Source organism: Polistes canadensis, unplaced genomic scaffold, assembly GCF_001313835.1.
Source record: "Polistes canadensis isolate GaletaPanama2010 unplaced genomic scaffold, ASM131383v1 scaffold_108, whole genome shotgun sequence".
Lineage (NCBI taxonomy): Eukaryota > Metazoa > Arthropoda > Insecta > Hymenoptera > Vespidae > Polistes > Polistes canadensis.
Window position 1 is genome coordinate 469,499 of NW_014569655.1, and position 15,936 is coordinate 485,434.

The following is a 15,936-nucleotide window of genomic DNA, read 5'->3' on the forward strand; positions in this document are numbered from 1 at the left end:
GGTGTTTAACTGTAATTCCGATGGAAAAATAAAAAGACTTATGCGTGACGTGATATGATGAAGAACTAATGTCGTAAATAATAAATATATAAGTCGATGATAAAATCGATAAAAAAGTTTCACGTATACACGCACTTTGGATCGACTACGTATACGTGTAATGTATTATACAGATACATAGGTATGTGTATCGCTGTATATTTTTTTTTATGTACCACCTACATACGTATACCATTCGTTTAGGTATGACTCGAAAAATTATTGCAACGTTCATAATGCGACAGACGTAGTAATAGCTCTCGCTGAGATCACTTTGGAACTATGTGTTTTGAACTTTCTCACCGATCGTTGCATCGGTGCACCTTATTTACTTTCTTTCTTTCCTTTTCGATCACTTACACACTCTAATATGACATAGTCTTTTATTCTTTTACGAACCTTCCTTTCCCCTCCTCCTCCTTTTCTTCCTCTCGAGATCTCGACGAACTATTTTATTATTTTATCGATCATTCGAATCTCACCCTAAAAAATCTTGCAGAGGAAAGTTTTCTACTTTCGCGGTTTCTTCTTCTTCTTCTTCTTCTTCCATTCCTTATTTTATTCCTTCTATCCCTTTTCTCTTCTTCGTTCATTCTTCGTTTGGTTGTTTTTTTTTTTTTACAACGGACACGAATACTTCCAAAATTTGGATCGTGGGGACAAAATTCGATGGACATTAATTAATTAATCGACAAAAGATATCATCTAATCCTCTTCTTCGCTTTCTTCTGTCGTAGGACCGTACATGTCTGCAAGTTTGTCGAATCTAGGACCCCAAGCGCCCAAGTATTCATACTCGTGTTGTTCGTCATCTGTTCCTGAAAATAATCGTTTTATAATTAACCTTTTCTTCTTCTTCTTCTTATTCTTGTAGAATCATCATTCGTTCCCCTTTCTTTTTTTATTTTATTTTATTCTTTACGATCGAAACATACCCGAAGCCAAAGACGAAAGCGAACCGGCGGTACTTCCACCTCCTTCGTACGCATAATTTCGTAAATCGTCGAAGGGTGGGGCATTCGGATCGCTGTCGGCCCTTTTCTTGTGTTCTTCGATAAAAATACCCACGTTAGGCTCTGGTCCTAATGGATCTAAAATATTTTCAATAATCATTATAGTCGACATATTACTCGTATGTTTCGTTTTAATTTATTTTGAAAAAGTTAAATAATATCTTATTAACTTACAGGCTACTTTACACGGTGCTAATTTTCCACCCATTTCTGGAATAGGACCATTAATTGGAATTTGCAATGGCGTTATGTCAAACGCCGTCATATCATCTTCTCCACCACCTTCGTCATCGTAATTAATAATATTCTCTCTAACGTCGTCGTCAGGCCCAGGATATTTAATATGAGCTTCCCTTCTTCTGTTGTAAACGACGAATACCAACACCAAAACTACGATTAACGTAGCAAATTTATTAATATCCTGATTTTTCAATACGATAATTCGAGTTATTATATTTGTGAATACTTACCAAGAATAATTAATAAACAAACTAGAATGGCTGCAAGTGCTCCCATGCTGAGCTTCAACGTTTGACCTTCTTGTACCAATTCACAATTTTCACCCCAGAATCCTTCGGGACAAATGCATCGATATCGATATCGTGGATCTTGATTGATGCATCTACCACCATTCAGGCAAGGATAATCTATGCATTCATTTTTATCCATGCAACCCTTGTTATCGGGCGAGGGTATTCTTCCTTCGCCACAACTACAAAATAAATTCATACACGTTGTTGTTGTTGCTTTCTTTTTAATTATGTTATAATCGACGATTAAACGAGACAACTCACGTGCAATCGTATTCGTTCCAGAGATCGATACATTCGAAAGGTTCCGTACAAATGACATTGGCACAGGGCTTATTCGACGGACAATTTCGTTCAAGATTTCTCGCCATTGTTGCTTGACCCCATGGTGTTCCATTCATAGCCGGTGGTAATGGGAGATGTTTGCCTTCTAATCTAATATCGTCCAAACAACCTGCCAACGAAATTCAATCGAACTAAGAATTAAGAAATCGTTCCGATGATATAATAATTAAATTTACCTTTCTGATAATCGGCATACACTTCGAAAGTTCTTACACCTGTATATTCGGCCTTTCCTCCAGCATAAATTCCTTCTTGTTTGTCAACCAAAAGCCACTGATGGCCTTCGAAAGAAAATGTCTCGTTAAATCTTCTTCCTTCTCCACCATCTAATTCCAAGGTCGCAGCCGAACCATATCTGGATACTCTGACGGTATGCCATTGACCATCGTCCACTGCTATCGCACTTAACCAAATATCTCGTTCCTCAGTTCTGAGACTGTTCAAGTTGTATCTAAAGTGCAATCGGCTATCCTTGATCTGTAATAGAAAATAATGCAATAATCGTTAGAAATTTAAATACAAATACATAGGAATTAAAATCAATGGAATTGACGTACTTCCAAAATAGCATATTCTCTGTTATGCTGATCGCTCACTCGAAAAAGTTCACCGTGCACCTCTCGTGTTCGAAATCTCAATTGCACCTGAGTCGAATATTTGTCGGGTTCGAAAGATAATGCATATTTGACGTAACTCTGTGGCTTGAATGTTGTTGGTATCGTTGAAGTCATACAACCAGGACCAGTCCAGCCAGGATTACATTGGCATCTTGCTTCGGAAAAATTACCAACGCACGTCCCGTGTTCCCAACAACGGAGCGTCAATTCTTGACTATTGCAAATGTCTTCGGTTTGCGAACAACTCGCAAAACTGTTCCTCGATAATCCGGGATGAGCCAGATCGTAAAGTTTACTATTGTGAAATAGATTCTTTATGCAACCATCAAAACCTTTCCCAACGGGCATGTGTTTCCATTTGTAATGAGTTGGATCGAATTGTTCAACGTAAAGCCCACCAATTTGAAGTGGTGCATTTACGTTTAAGTATTCGTTGAACGGTGGCACTGTGCCTTGTGCTTGACAATACGTGTCGTTAAATTCTGAAGGTGTACCATCTTCTAATTCGGTTATTTCAGCAGATTTACAGTAATCGATGATAAGCTTTACCGTCTGCAATATACAAGGATTATTCGTAACAAGCTTCACTCAAACTTTACCAGATTTAATCGAATGGAAATTATTAGACCTCCGTATTCCAGAATATGTCGAGTCTGTGCCATTCTCCATCATCCAAGGTTCTCTTAGGTTTGACTTTTAATTCCAAAGTGCCAGATCCGAAATCTATCAAAAGTCTTGGTATTCCGCGATCTAATTCGACCGATATGAAATCTACAATGAAATGAAAAAAAAAAACTTGTCAAAGAACGAGGGCAGCAGATATATTTTGTAATTTCAGCGGAAACAGATCTACTTCATGGATGCGAAATCATGTTCTAATCCATTTTACACCACATTCTATCTCCTATTTTAATGCCAAATCTTTCTCAAATGGTAATTTAGATTTTAAAATTGGAAAAATATTAGAGAAGACTTAAGTCCAGTAGTGAACTAAAGTGGCTGAATGATAATAATGACGACGAATTGTCAAATATAACAATGCAAAGAAAATCTATTGAAAACTTTTAACTCACCAGATACCATAATCTCATCGGATTCCGGTGGAACAATAGGACCATTGTACAATAACAATCCTTCCGATTTTTTGGTAATAAATTCAAAACTTAAATGACTATTATCGCACATTTCCAGAGCTGGATACCAAGCCCAACCATTGCCACGAAAACTTCTAGTCGTTTGTTGACACCTTGGCCCGTTATATCCGGAAGGACATTGACACCTATCGATTTATCTTTATTGATAAAGAATTTAATTAAAGTTAACGATTTTCAAGAAAGTTTGTTACTTACGATAAACCGAATCTTCCTTCGATACAACGGCCACCATTGTAACAAGGACTGCTTCGGCATGATTCACTTTTGCTAAAGTTTCTTGCACCACACGTACATTCGGCTATCACATCGACTCTAACTCCAACCAAAGCTGTTTTATTGGCATTAACCATGTAAGGTAAATTGCTGATGTCAAGGGTGTTGGTGCAACTGCCTTCGCACATTTCATTTTCGTAATAACATTCATCGATTCCGACCATAGTGATGTTTATTCCAACATCTTTTTCAATCTAATTTTAAATCGATAAAGTCACATCGTAAGAAAATGTATGAATTGAAATAAATGAATGAAATTCGTTACCTCTTCCCGATGCATCAAGACTATTCCATTTAGTCTTACAGGTTTATAATAAGGGGAACTATGAGCAGCGAATCTAACGTCAGTCAAAGGTGGATGCATCCTTCGCAATTGAACGCTAAATACGTCGACGTATTCTTTATCTATGCTTAACAATTGTGCTAATTTTTCTCGGAACAAATCTGCCTTACTTCGAGATAAATTCTGCGACTATAAAATGGATATCATGATTATAACGATATGTACGTAATCAAAATTTTCTTTATATATTTACCCTATAATCCCAAACACGTATGAAATCTTCATCCGTAATACCCGATATACGAACGGATCCAGAATTAAGAACAGCTTCGTGAGGTATAGTTTTAACTATGACTGTTACATTCGCAGGTACATCTGTTTGCGTGTGTTTTCGATCATAAACCTTGAAACGAAGATGATATCTCCCGTCGTGCGTACCAGATTTCATGTATATCATTCCGGTATCTTCGTCTAACTTAAATTGCGCATGTTCTAAACTTTCCCAATAAAACTTTTTGTCCGGCAAATCCCAATCATCCAAATCGTAAACGTATACTCTACCTATCTCGGTATCAGGTGATTGTCCCTTAAAATTAAATCACCCTTACGATTAGACAACGCGACAAATGTTATTACATTTGCATAATATTGATCATCTACTTACTGCATAATTATATACAAAAATGTCCTTAGAACCAGGCTGCATTTTATTATCGTTACTGTCACCGATTATAACGGTCAATGTACTTGTTCCAGACATCGAAGGATTTCCAGAATCCTTTATAACAATAGGTATCAAGTATTCCTTCTGTTGTTCTCTGTCGAATGATCGTAAAGACGAAACTATAGCCATGCCATCTCCATTTGCTCCCTCTGAAAACACAAACGCGCAACGTGTAATATGTCATAGTATAAAATTAAAATATGATTTATAGTATAATTTCAATGGAATATATTAAAATCGTTGGAACAATCTAACTCACTGTTATCGCTTTCGACTCTGAAACTAGCCCTGATAATATCATCCGCGTTTGGATCCATTCTGAAAGTGAACGGTGGACCATTGCTTTTGGATCTGTCGTCGTCGTCGGTGGCTAAAATCTCAACGACTTTTCTCGTTTGAAGATGTTCTTGCAAGATTGGTCGATAATCTTTAAGGAATCTAGGCGGGTTGTCGTTAATATCCTGAACGATAACTGTCAGAGTAGCTGTCGCAGTTTTTGGTGGTATACCGTCGTCGATGGCCAAGATTTTAACCTGGAAATATCATTGGAAAAACGTGTACTTTTATATCGATTGACAGAGAATATTTTTGTTTAAATAATGTGTAAAACTTATACCTGATGACGTGGGGTGTCCTCGCGATCGAGACTCCTTTGAATGGATACCGTACCATTCTCGTTGATAAAGAATTGCCTTTTCCTGTCGGAACTTCTATCGATCGAATAGGATACTTTACTTTTACCACCTTGATCGGGATCTGTAGCTTTGAACGTTTCCAGAGTATTCCCGATTCTAGCATTTTCAGGGACAGTAGCTTCGATGTTGGCTCTTTCAAATTGTGGTTGATTATCATTGATGTCTCTTAATTTGACAACCACCCAGGAATAAGCAACGTGATATTTGTCATTGTCATTGTCTTCCCCCTGACACATAAAATACAATGTAATTCGTTCGTTCGTTCGATCTTGTAAGAAATTTTCTAATAGAATCCTTTCAACGTACCTTATCGTTTACTTGTATTCTAAATCGAAAACCATTACTTTGCAATTGATCTTCATAATCGAGAGATTGAACTATCTTCAATGAGCCAGTACCGTCGTTGTTTCTCACCATAGTAAATTTGTCAGCACCGTAACCACTACTCTCGATTACCTATCGAAATTAGACTTTACGTAAAAATCGTTGATAACGATTTATTAAATAGAAAGATTCATTTGAAATAAAAGGATGATACCTTGTATTGGAACTTATTGGTTTCGTCTTCGTCGTGAACAGTTACGGTGAGTATTGGCATTTCGGGTAAATCAGGTCCTTCGGTTTCGTCTACTTCGGTAAACCATTCTTCTTTCGTAAATTGTGGTGGCATGTCATTTATATCTTTAACTCGTATCGATGCCGTACCCGTACCTAATTAAATTATCATATTACTATAATCATTTTTATTTGGGTTTTATTGAAAAATGAATGGTAATAAACTTTTGACTCGTATATAAATATCAATCGTTAATACAGTGCTTTTGCATGAATTTAACATAATTCAACGATGTTATGTAATTATCCTTTGATTACCCTTTAACCCCCCTCCATCCGCCGCGACAACTTGTATAGAATAATCCGGTGTACGTTCTCTGTCCAAACAGCAAACAGCCGTCTTGATGACCCCCGTCTCAGATTCGATCTCGAATATCGGTGTTCCAGTTTCTTCCTCGATAACATTTTTTTCGATTGAGTAAACTAATTTAGCGTTGGTACCTTCGCTAGGATCGTCGTAATCTACCGCGGTCATGGTCATTACGACCATTCCTATATAAAATGAAAAGATAAATATATATTATATTATACCTATTTAAAAAGAATCATATTTTTCGATTATTAGAAATAATAATCGGGAAACTATTTTCTATCGAGAGTAATCTTTATGAAATTCTAATGTTAAACATTTACCGTTCTTTACTACGAACGTGATCCTAAGAAAAGAAGAAAATGGAATACGTGTGTGTACTTATAATATGATAATATTTTATACTAACCTGCCGTTCCATTTTCGGTAACGTTACCAAAATATACTCCCTGTGGGAATATCGGTGCATTATCGTTAATATCTTTGAGGTTGACCTGTACATCGGCGTATCCTACTAAACCTTCCCCACCCTCGTCCTGAGCGAAAACAGTGAATCGCCATTGAGGTCGTCCATTCGGTTGATCTCTATCCAGTGGCTATGAAAATAATTATAATAATAATAATCATCCCAATATATTTCTTCCATTTTATATACCTAAAAGTGTATTTCACATCCAATACAAATATTGTATCTAATAATTGTAAATGGATTTTTCGCGTAAGAAGTTTAATACATTTTTTAGTTTCATGTTATATTTGTATTATTTTAAACATTGATCTCTCCTATAAGATTGAATGTTTTCGTTTAATTTTTGAGAAAAAGAAAGTATGGATGAATTACTTTGAGGACGAAAATCTCTCCTGTAGTCCGATTGATGTCAAATTTACTGTTGGCCGGGTTGTCTGGATCGATTCCCTGTCCCGTCAAGAAATATACGATGTTTTGAGGTCTATCCTTATCCCCGTCGGTTGCAGTGACCTAAATCCAATCGAATCGATATTTAAACATCCCATTCCTTTTTGAGATGAATCTCTCGTGAGAAAAAAGATAAATGCCATTGGAGGAAACAAAACAAAATAAGAAAAGAAAACAAAAATGAAATAAAATGAGAAAGGAAGGAAAGTTTAAACCACATTACCCCGAGCACTCGTTTGGGTAAATTCCTATCATCCTCTTCGGTTATCTGGGTTCTATAATTCGGTCTCTCAAAGACAGGTGGATTATCATTTACATCCTTCACGTGTATCACAACTGTTGTATTATTCTCTTCTAAACTATCCGATGCTGTGAGACGAAGTTCGTACTGAAATAAAAAGATGGAAACTATGCAATCAAATTCTACCTTGATCCTCTACTGCATTTAGATCAAATTCCATGAATTAATACTACTCTCCAAATGTTATTTTCATGAAAAGAATGATAAAGTTACCCACTCAATGGAATGCTTTCAAATCCTAGCTTGAAAGCAAAACATTTTGTTGTGTAAGATTTTATAGAAAGTTAGGATTCATTGACTCACCCTTTTCCTGGTTTCATAATCCAAAACACCGGCGACATAAATGGCGCCGGTCATGTTCTTCACAGCAAATGCACCGCCTACGTTACCGCTCGTAATCTCGTATCGAATACGCGAGGCTGTGTGAAATGGAATTAAAAAAAAAAAAAAAAGAAGAAAAGAAAGTTAATGAAAAAGATTTTGTTATTCTCTAGAAAAAAAAATTGAATTTTTCGATCGTGTTCCTTCTTTACGTTTATTATTTTATTTCTTTTTTCTTTTTTTTTTTGGTTACGCGAATTATTGCTGTAAAATATCTTTCAACTTGCTAGTATTTTCTTTTTTATTTTAAATTCTTAAGAAAACTTTTCTAGTCTATGAATATAAATTTGACGAAAAGAAACTTTAGTATCGTAAAACACATACCAGCCAGAATCAAAAAGTATTTCGAAAAAAGTTCAGAAAGTTGTTGCAACAACTACTACTACTACTACTATTACTATTATTCTTTGCGGTTATTGTAAGAAAACAATACGAGTTATGCTTACACTCGTCGTGGTCTTTGGCGGTGACAGTAAGAACTGTATGTTGAATGTCCTCATTCTCGTCTACCTCAGCCTCGTAGAGGCTTTTGTCGAAGTAAGGTGGGTTGTCGTTCTTGTCGGCTATTCCAATCCGAATGAATTTCGTTACTGGAAATTAAATAATATAACATTATTGTAGATTTTTTTTTTATAATCGTTTCTATGTGGAAAATGTTTAATTGTATTGTACGTATATATTACATACAATTCATTGAATACGTGTATATCCATCGTATATGCATTTAAATAATATTAACAATATTTTTTTTTATTATATCGATAATATTGAAATAATTCAATGAAAAACTAGCAGTTTCCTGATTAAAACGATACTTTGTTCGTGTCTCTACGACGTTTCTTTCCAGAGATTTATATATTTAAAGATTTTCATTCATAATTCGTATTCATATGCACGTAAATGCGTAAATTCTAAAAATTTATGTAGGTCACTGGGTCACTGTGTCAATGATTAATGAATGAAATTGAATAAGTCAATGACTTTAAGTAAACGTCTAATATGTAATGAGAATATCTCAGGAACTAAACATGATAGAAATTTCGCAAAAGAACCATTTTTATAATGTTTAGAAAAATTTGCCTAACAATCGTTTATAAATAAATTGTTATAAACAATTTTTAGGTATATAACAAAAGTATAATTTTAAAGAAAACGTGTTTTCTACTTGTTTAAAATCTGCTTAGACAATTGTTTAATAATTTTTTATAAACAATTAAATTAAAAATTTATCAAAGATCATTTTTAAAGATAACGTGTTATCTATTTAATTACAATATGTTTAAACGATGGTTCAACAATTTTTATAAACAATTTACCACAAATTTTAATCAAGTCAATGATTTTAATGATTGAATGAATAGATAAATGAGCATCTTTATATACGATAATTTTGTTTGAAAATAAAATTACAAGAGAACACGAATTTCTCTTATTTTCATGTACTTTATCAATCTGTAAAGCTCCATCAGATTCAAAGAAGACCACTTCACGGATCTTCCTTGTTAGTCAGAGTATTAATTATGCTATGTAGACTTCAGCACGGTAATTACTTTCCTGCCACTGACGATTCTCTCTCATGGGCTTCTTTATTTTCCAGTCACTGTTATGACAAGATCGTTTCTGTGTGTCTTTTTTTTCTTTCCTTGTTTCCTTCCTCTCTCGGCCTACTTTCATTACGAGTTTAATCATTAATCAACCATTTGATCAACCGATAAAACAATTTTGTATAGAATTGATATTGTAAAGATTTTACGTTACTTTAAAAAGCCCCTTTTTTACGAATTCAAACGAACCGAACGATTTTTCGTTAAACTTTTTTTCATTGTAAATAAATAGTTATTGAATTATATTTAAAAAAAAAAAAGAAAAAACTTATTTAAAAATTTTATCGAAGTAGACGAATCAAAGGTGTGTTAATAACAATAGACGATAAAACATTTTATTTCTATTTCCAATTGAGAAGAAAAGTTAGAAATAGAAATCGAGTTAAACTGGAAAATTGTTTTACCGTTATATTATATTTTCTACGAATTCCATACTCGGTACATAGAATTGTCACTAAAATAAATTCCAAAAGGGAAAACTTTTCGAGTTTCTTTTCAATCCAGTCGAAATATATATATTCTATTTTATTTTATTCTTTCGACAAATATTACTTCACGTCAAGGGTGCCTTCTTGTAAGTATATAAAATAGGACAAATCAACGATGGAAATAAAAAAAAAAAAAGAACAAATAATCGATTCTGTTTGTCATTCCATATATAGCACGTCTTTGAATAATTTTTTTCTTTTTTACGTACAAATAATACACATACAATTTGTATAAAATTGACGTCATTGTTCGTCGTCGTATCTATTCATAGATAGAGAAGTAATTTGCGCATACGAATATATTCGTAATAGAATAAGATCGTAGATGTTATCTATATTATGTGAAATTTGATAAAATACCGATGAAATAATATCTAACCATGTGCCATTTATAACCGCAGGTCTTCATACATGTGTATGTATGTTTACATAGATATAAATATACATGTATATATATATATATATATATGTATATATATATATATACATATATTAACTATCGATGAAACAAAATGAATTGATTGATAAATGGTTGCGACCGATCCATCCTAAGGTAGTTCAAAGCAAACCATTATTTAAAATCGTTAAAAATATCAACCGTTAACCTTTCATAATTTAATTTTCTTTATCCTATCTAAAAAATAATATTATATACGAATGGATAATTTAAAAAGAAAAAAAAGCCATTACATGAAATAATGTACTTTAATTAAACGAGTATATTAATGAATATAAAATATTTATGATTAATACTTAAGATTGGGGTGGGAAGGGAGAAAAAATGATCTGAAAAAGTGTGATCGAAAATTAAAGATTATTCGGGGTTCACACCCTGTTTTCTTGGAGTGAGGCCGCGAAAACGTGCCGGGGCTACACCCAATGACTGTACAGCGGATGTACGAAACGCGTTACTAGGCCACGGGGTAAGAAATCGATGAAGCCCCCACCCTCTCTCTTTCTCTCTCTCTCTCTCTCAGCAACCCCTCACCGAACCCACCCCCCCATCCACCCTGTCGGCGACGTCGAGAGAGCATTCGCTTCTTGGCCGCACCCTGCGCACCCTGTAACACCCGATTGGTTTTGAAAATACGACCTCCTCTTTACCACCCCTACCCCGTTACCCCCTTGTCCCCCTCTCCTTCTACTTCTTCAAATGCTATCGTCCCCAGCTCTTTGCTCTTTCGACGTAAGCAGAACTGCTCGTTATCCGTTAACAGTGCCCACGACCCACGATGGTTGATCATTTTTTTCCAACCCTTCATCCTATTTTATCCCTATAATACACCTACCACGATTTTTTTCTTTTCTTTTTTTCTTTTTTTTTTTTTACTGCACCTATTTGACGAATGCAATTTCTTTTTTCTCTTTCTTCCTTTCTTCCTATCGATAAAACAAACAAACAAATTACGTTTCATATTTGACTCATTCTCATGGACCATGTTTTTTTCTTCTATATTTTTAAGTATCTCTTTTTTGTAATTAATTATTATACAAATTAATTGTTATATATGCGATATCGATTAAATAATATTACATATTATAGAACAAATATCGGAGTATAAAACGTATAAGTACGTGTGATAAAAATATTATTTGTCATATTTCCAATATAGTTTGACGTTAACCATTATAAATATTATATAGTTTTCACCTGGTTTATTGAAATATTGAAAAATATACTAATCGATAATAAATGTTGGAAATATCCGTTTCTCTTCATTATTTTTAATATAAATATTTTCAACAAAATACAATATAGAGATATTGATTGAATGGTTTCAAATACACACATTGTAGCACATGCAATATACGTACTCTATCGAAAATAATTATCTCACTTTAGCTAAAAAAATATCATCGGATTCGTTATCTAATGCGAGTTTATTGCTAGTTTGGAAAATTGCTTTTTTTTGGGAGGGGGGCGGGCAGGGGTGGTGGTGAAGGGATGGAAAGAAAGAAATCGAAATGGGTGGGGAAATCGGAGAAAAAGATTCGAAACAAGTTGTTCGTATACGTGAGGAGAAAGATAATCTCTTTTGTCGATTGGTCTGTTCGTGGCATGAACAAAAAGAATATACTACACATTTTTCGAAATAATAAGTTCATAGCTTGCACACAGACATGAATAATGCCAACACGATATCCGTTCAATCTCCTCTTCATGCAGATTCGCGGAATCGATTTTCCTAGCCTCAATCCCTGCTTCCACCCCAGGTTGTTAACGTTGCGCGTATCTTGTAAATATTATATCCTTCGCGTCGAGCTTGCGTAACAAGAGAAATATTTCATTGAGCATTATAAAAAGAATAAAACGGATGAAAAATATGATCCAGGACGGGCATAAAATATGAGAGACCGAATAAGAGAATATACTATTCGTTCGTTGACTATATCGCATCCCACCAATTGAAAATTCTATTTGAAATGTTAAATTTACCGAATTTTTATTAGAAACGATTAATCAATCTAATTGACGAATAGAAAGATCTCGTTAAGGATATTTCGATGAATTTTTATTTCCTCGTAAAAATTCTTAACTTAATTTTCTTTCCTTCTATCTCTTTCTCTCTCTCTCTATCTTTTTTCCTATATCTTAATCTATCTTACTCGACTCTCCCGTTAAATCTCGAAGGTAATAAATTTCATCGTAATAAATTCTCAGGAATAAAGTAACGAGACACACCGGTAAACACGCGAGCCAAACTCTTTATTCTTGTGCAATGTAACGGCGATAATGTAAGCAGGTTGCACTACCAAGTATAAAAAAAAAGAATGTTGTTCTTTTCTTTCAGCTTTATATTCCTACACTATATAATATATACTTACTTCAGAAGAGATTTTCATAAGAAAACGTTTTTTCAACCCGCTTATTTCTATGCACTCATTCAAAGTCCATGTAGGAACCAAAATTCTAAGAAGATCGTGACTTTTAAACGATTTCACAAGTGTTTCCGTGTATATAAAAGAAAAATGGGGGTTGATCATTACTACGTTTTTCATATCGTATATGTAGATTCGATATAAAAATAAATATTAAGTCATTAAGTACGAAATGTCTGATTTCGAACTAAAAGTAGTAGGAATAATCAGACGTTTCATACTTAATGATTTAATATAAATATATATATATATATATATATATATCAAGATTAGATAATTTTCGATTGTATAAAAAAGTAAGATCATATAATAGGACACAATCAATGTCAATTTATTAGTTAGCGATAGTTTGGCTTATAAAGCCCCACAAACAGAAATGAGTGAGAATCGAGAAGCGGTTGTGGGTTTCTTTGAAATTCGACTGTTCAAAGGACGAGAGAAGAGAACGAGTATAACGTTCGTTGCAATTTCCTCAAATGCAGTGCAGCACGTGCTGTGAATTACTTGCTATCGAGAAGTTCACCGAGTGAGCAAGCTCCCTTTTGGACTTTCAACGATGGAAGACCAAAATTAATTTTCCTCTAGTATCCGTTATAATCTCCTGTCGTCTTTGCTAGAATCCGAAGTTGCTCTCTCTCTCTTTCTCTCTGATGCTGCTACTCGTCTTCGAATAATTGTTTCTTACAAAACGTGAGAGAAATTGAAAGTAGTAGTATAAGGGAAAAAAAGAAAGAAATTATTTGACGTAGTCGTTCGCGAATCAAAATTCGATTCGAATTAAGCTCGTTGAGTTCGGGGTAATATTTTGGACAAAAAATTATCTTTCCGCAGTGAATTTAATATTTATTCATTCAAACGCGTATCCTAGAGATACATTTAATACGCAAATAATTTGAAAGAATAAAGCTTTGTGATGAGAAATCAAATGATCGTATCGTTAAACGAATATAATTTGATAGTAGAAGTAATACATATTTTACAAACTGATATTTCAACATCCGCGCGCGACAAACACCGTCGAAACGAAAAACAATTAATTTTATTGAATTTAGTCTGATTGGCCTGGTTTTTGAAAATGAGTGACAACAAAATCCATATTCAGTAGTTTTCCATGAGTTGGGCAGAAGGATCGTTGATCAAAATGGTGCGCATATATTATCGAGTCAAACGTTGTGTCCCTCGCGTGTGAAAGATATTACTCATTGAATTTCCGTTGGGGAAAAAAAAAGAGAGAGAGAGAGAAAAAAAAATAAAACCAAAATACGAACGAACTGTTCAAACCAATAAATGATAATAAATGTATGATCGCGGTTGTTTATCAAAAGAAAACAAAAAAATGACAAGAAATATTCATCGAGTTTTTCGTATTAAATACGCGATTAATCGATTACATCGAAGAGTCGAACTTAATGCTTTACCAATAATTCGGATAAATGAGAACAAAATAGAAAAAGAAAACGAAAAAGAAACAGAAAAAAATAGGATAAAACAAAGCGAGTATTTACGAGAAAATCGGAAAAGACTATTTCGTAGCACGATTCCGGCTCGTTACACGATCGTTCTTCTCTCGTGCAAATAACGATTTCGCTTGGCTAGAATATGTACGATGATTACGGTTATTGTTACACGCTGTTTTGTTTTGTCATCGTAATATACGTCTATATATCCACCCTATTGAAACGAATACTACTATATCAAACGTGTGCTTTGATAATTTCTTCATTCGAAATTGGTTAAATGTTTTTAATAGAGTTTCAACGTATATAGTATCATATTTATTCAGCTTGACGATAACCAACAACGATAAATAATCATTTAATTTTGTTTTGTAGCTTTTCATTTTACGAGCAATCGATCTATTTTCTTGTTTTTCTCACTGTCATCCATCTTCACTCTTGAATACGATATAATTACATCGATTTGAAAATTTATGATACGCGATAAAATGATTATTAAACACTGACGAATAATATAAATGCCTACGATCGTTAATATTTATAATGCGTCAAATAAATACAGACAGACAAAAATTTCAATAGCTTATTATTGTTATTCTATCAAACGTATGTTCAAATTGAACGAATCGTTGAAAATTAATTGTAATAAAACAGTTTATTATAATGTACATCGGAGTGATGTTTTTTCAACGTCGTAAAGTATATTACGTTTATAAATTAATGACACACTCTCTCTCTCTCTCTCTGTCTCTCTCTCTCTTTTAAATGTAATATCTCGACTTCATTTATTTTCAGGATAAGCGAGACGTTAATTTAAAAGGATTTTGAATATATATATAGAAACGTGGTACGAGCTTTGCCGGCTTTTACATATTACAAATTCAAGTTAGAAAACGTTAACATGAAATATTTTCTTTTGCCATCTTCTCCACATTCGTACTTATATTAATCTATCTATGAGTACACGCGTTCATACATATTCCATTTACAAATTTACTCGATTTATGGAATGTCGGAGAATCGTTTGTATGATTTTGAAAACAAAAACAAAACAAAATTAAATGAAAAAAAAAAAGAACAAAACATTGTTATTATCATTCTCGGAGAGATCTATACGAGGGGTGGAAAAAATATCAAGCATAAACCTTCTCCTCCTCCTCCTCCTCCTCCTATATTCGACTTACTCGATTGAAAATTATTATCGGTAACGCTTATGAATCAGTTAATAGGGATTTTTACTGTGAGTAAAGGAGAGAAAGAGTGAGAGAGTGAGAGGAAGGGAGAGTTAAAAGCTATGATATGAGAGGTCTG

The 15,936-nt window shown here is 33.9% G+C and overlaps 1 protein-coding gene across 2 annotated transcripts; it reads right to left on the reverse strand.

Annotated features, from left to right (window-relative positions):
• Positions 1-207: 207 nt before the first annotated feature.
• Positions 208-8,807, reverse strand: LOC106787634 (neural-cadherin-like). 2 transcript variants are annotated; one of them, XM_014750180.1, is made up of 23 exons: positions 8,643-8,807; positions 8,119-8,234; positions 7,738-7,902; positions 7,440-7,577; positions 7,008-7,194; positions 6,547-6,780; positions 6,212-6,384; positions 5,980-6,129; positions 5,595-5,900; positions 5,238-5,511; positions 4,919-5,127; positions 4,508-4,840; positions 4,237-4,443; positions 3,894-4,165; positions 3,618-3,823; positions 3,173-3,315; positions 2,485-3,096; positions 2,104-2,404; positions 1,847-2,036; positions 1,523-1,764; positions 1,227-1,442; positions 975-1,130; positions 208-851 (listed from the first exon to the last, which is right to left on the reverse strand). In XM_014750180.1, the coding sequence occupies exons 2-23, from the start codon at positions 8,170-8,172 to the stop codon at positions 745-747; spliced, it is 4,875 nt and encodes a 1,624-aa protein (XP_014605666.1). In that variant the 5' UTR covers positions 8,173-8,234; positions 8,643-8,807; the 3' UTR covers positions 208-744. The 2 variants fall into 2 exon arrangements, with proteins under 2 accessions (XP_014605666.1, XP_014605665.1); XM_014750179.1 differs by having other exon boundaries at positions 208-857.
• Positions 8,808-15,936: the final 7,129 nt, after the last annotated feature.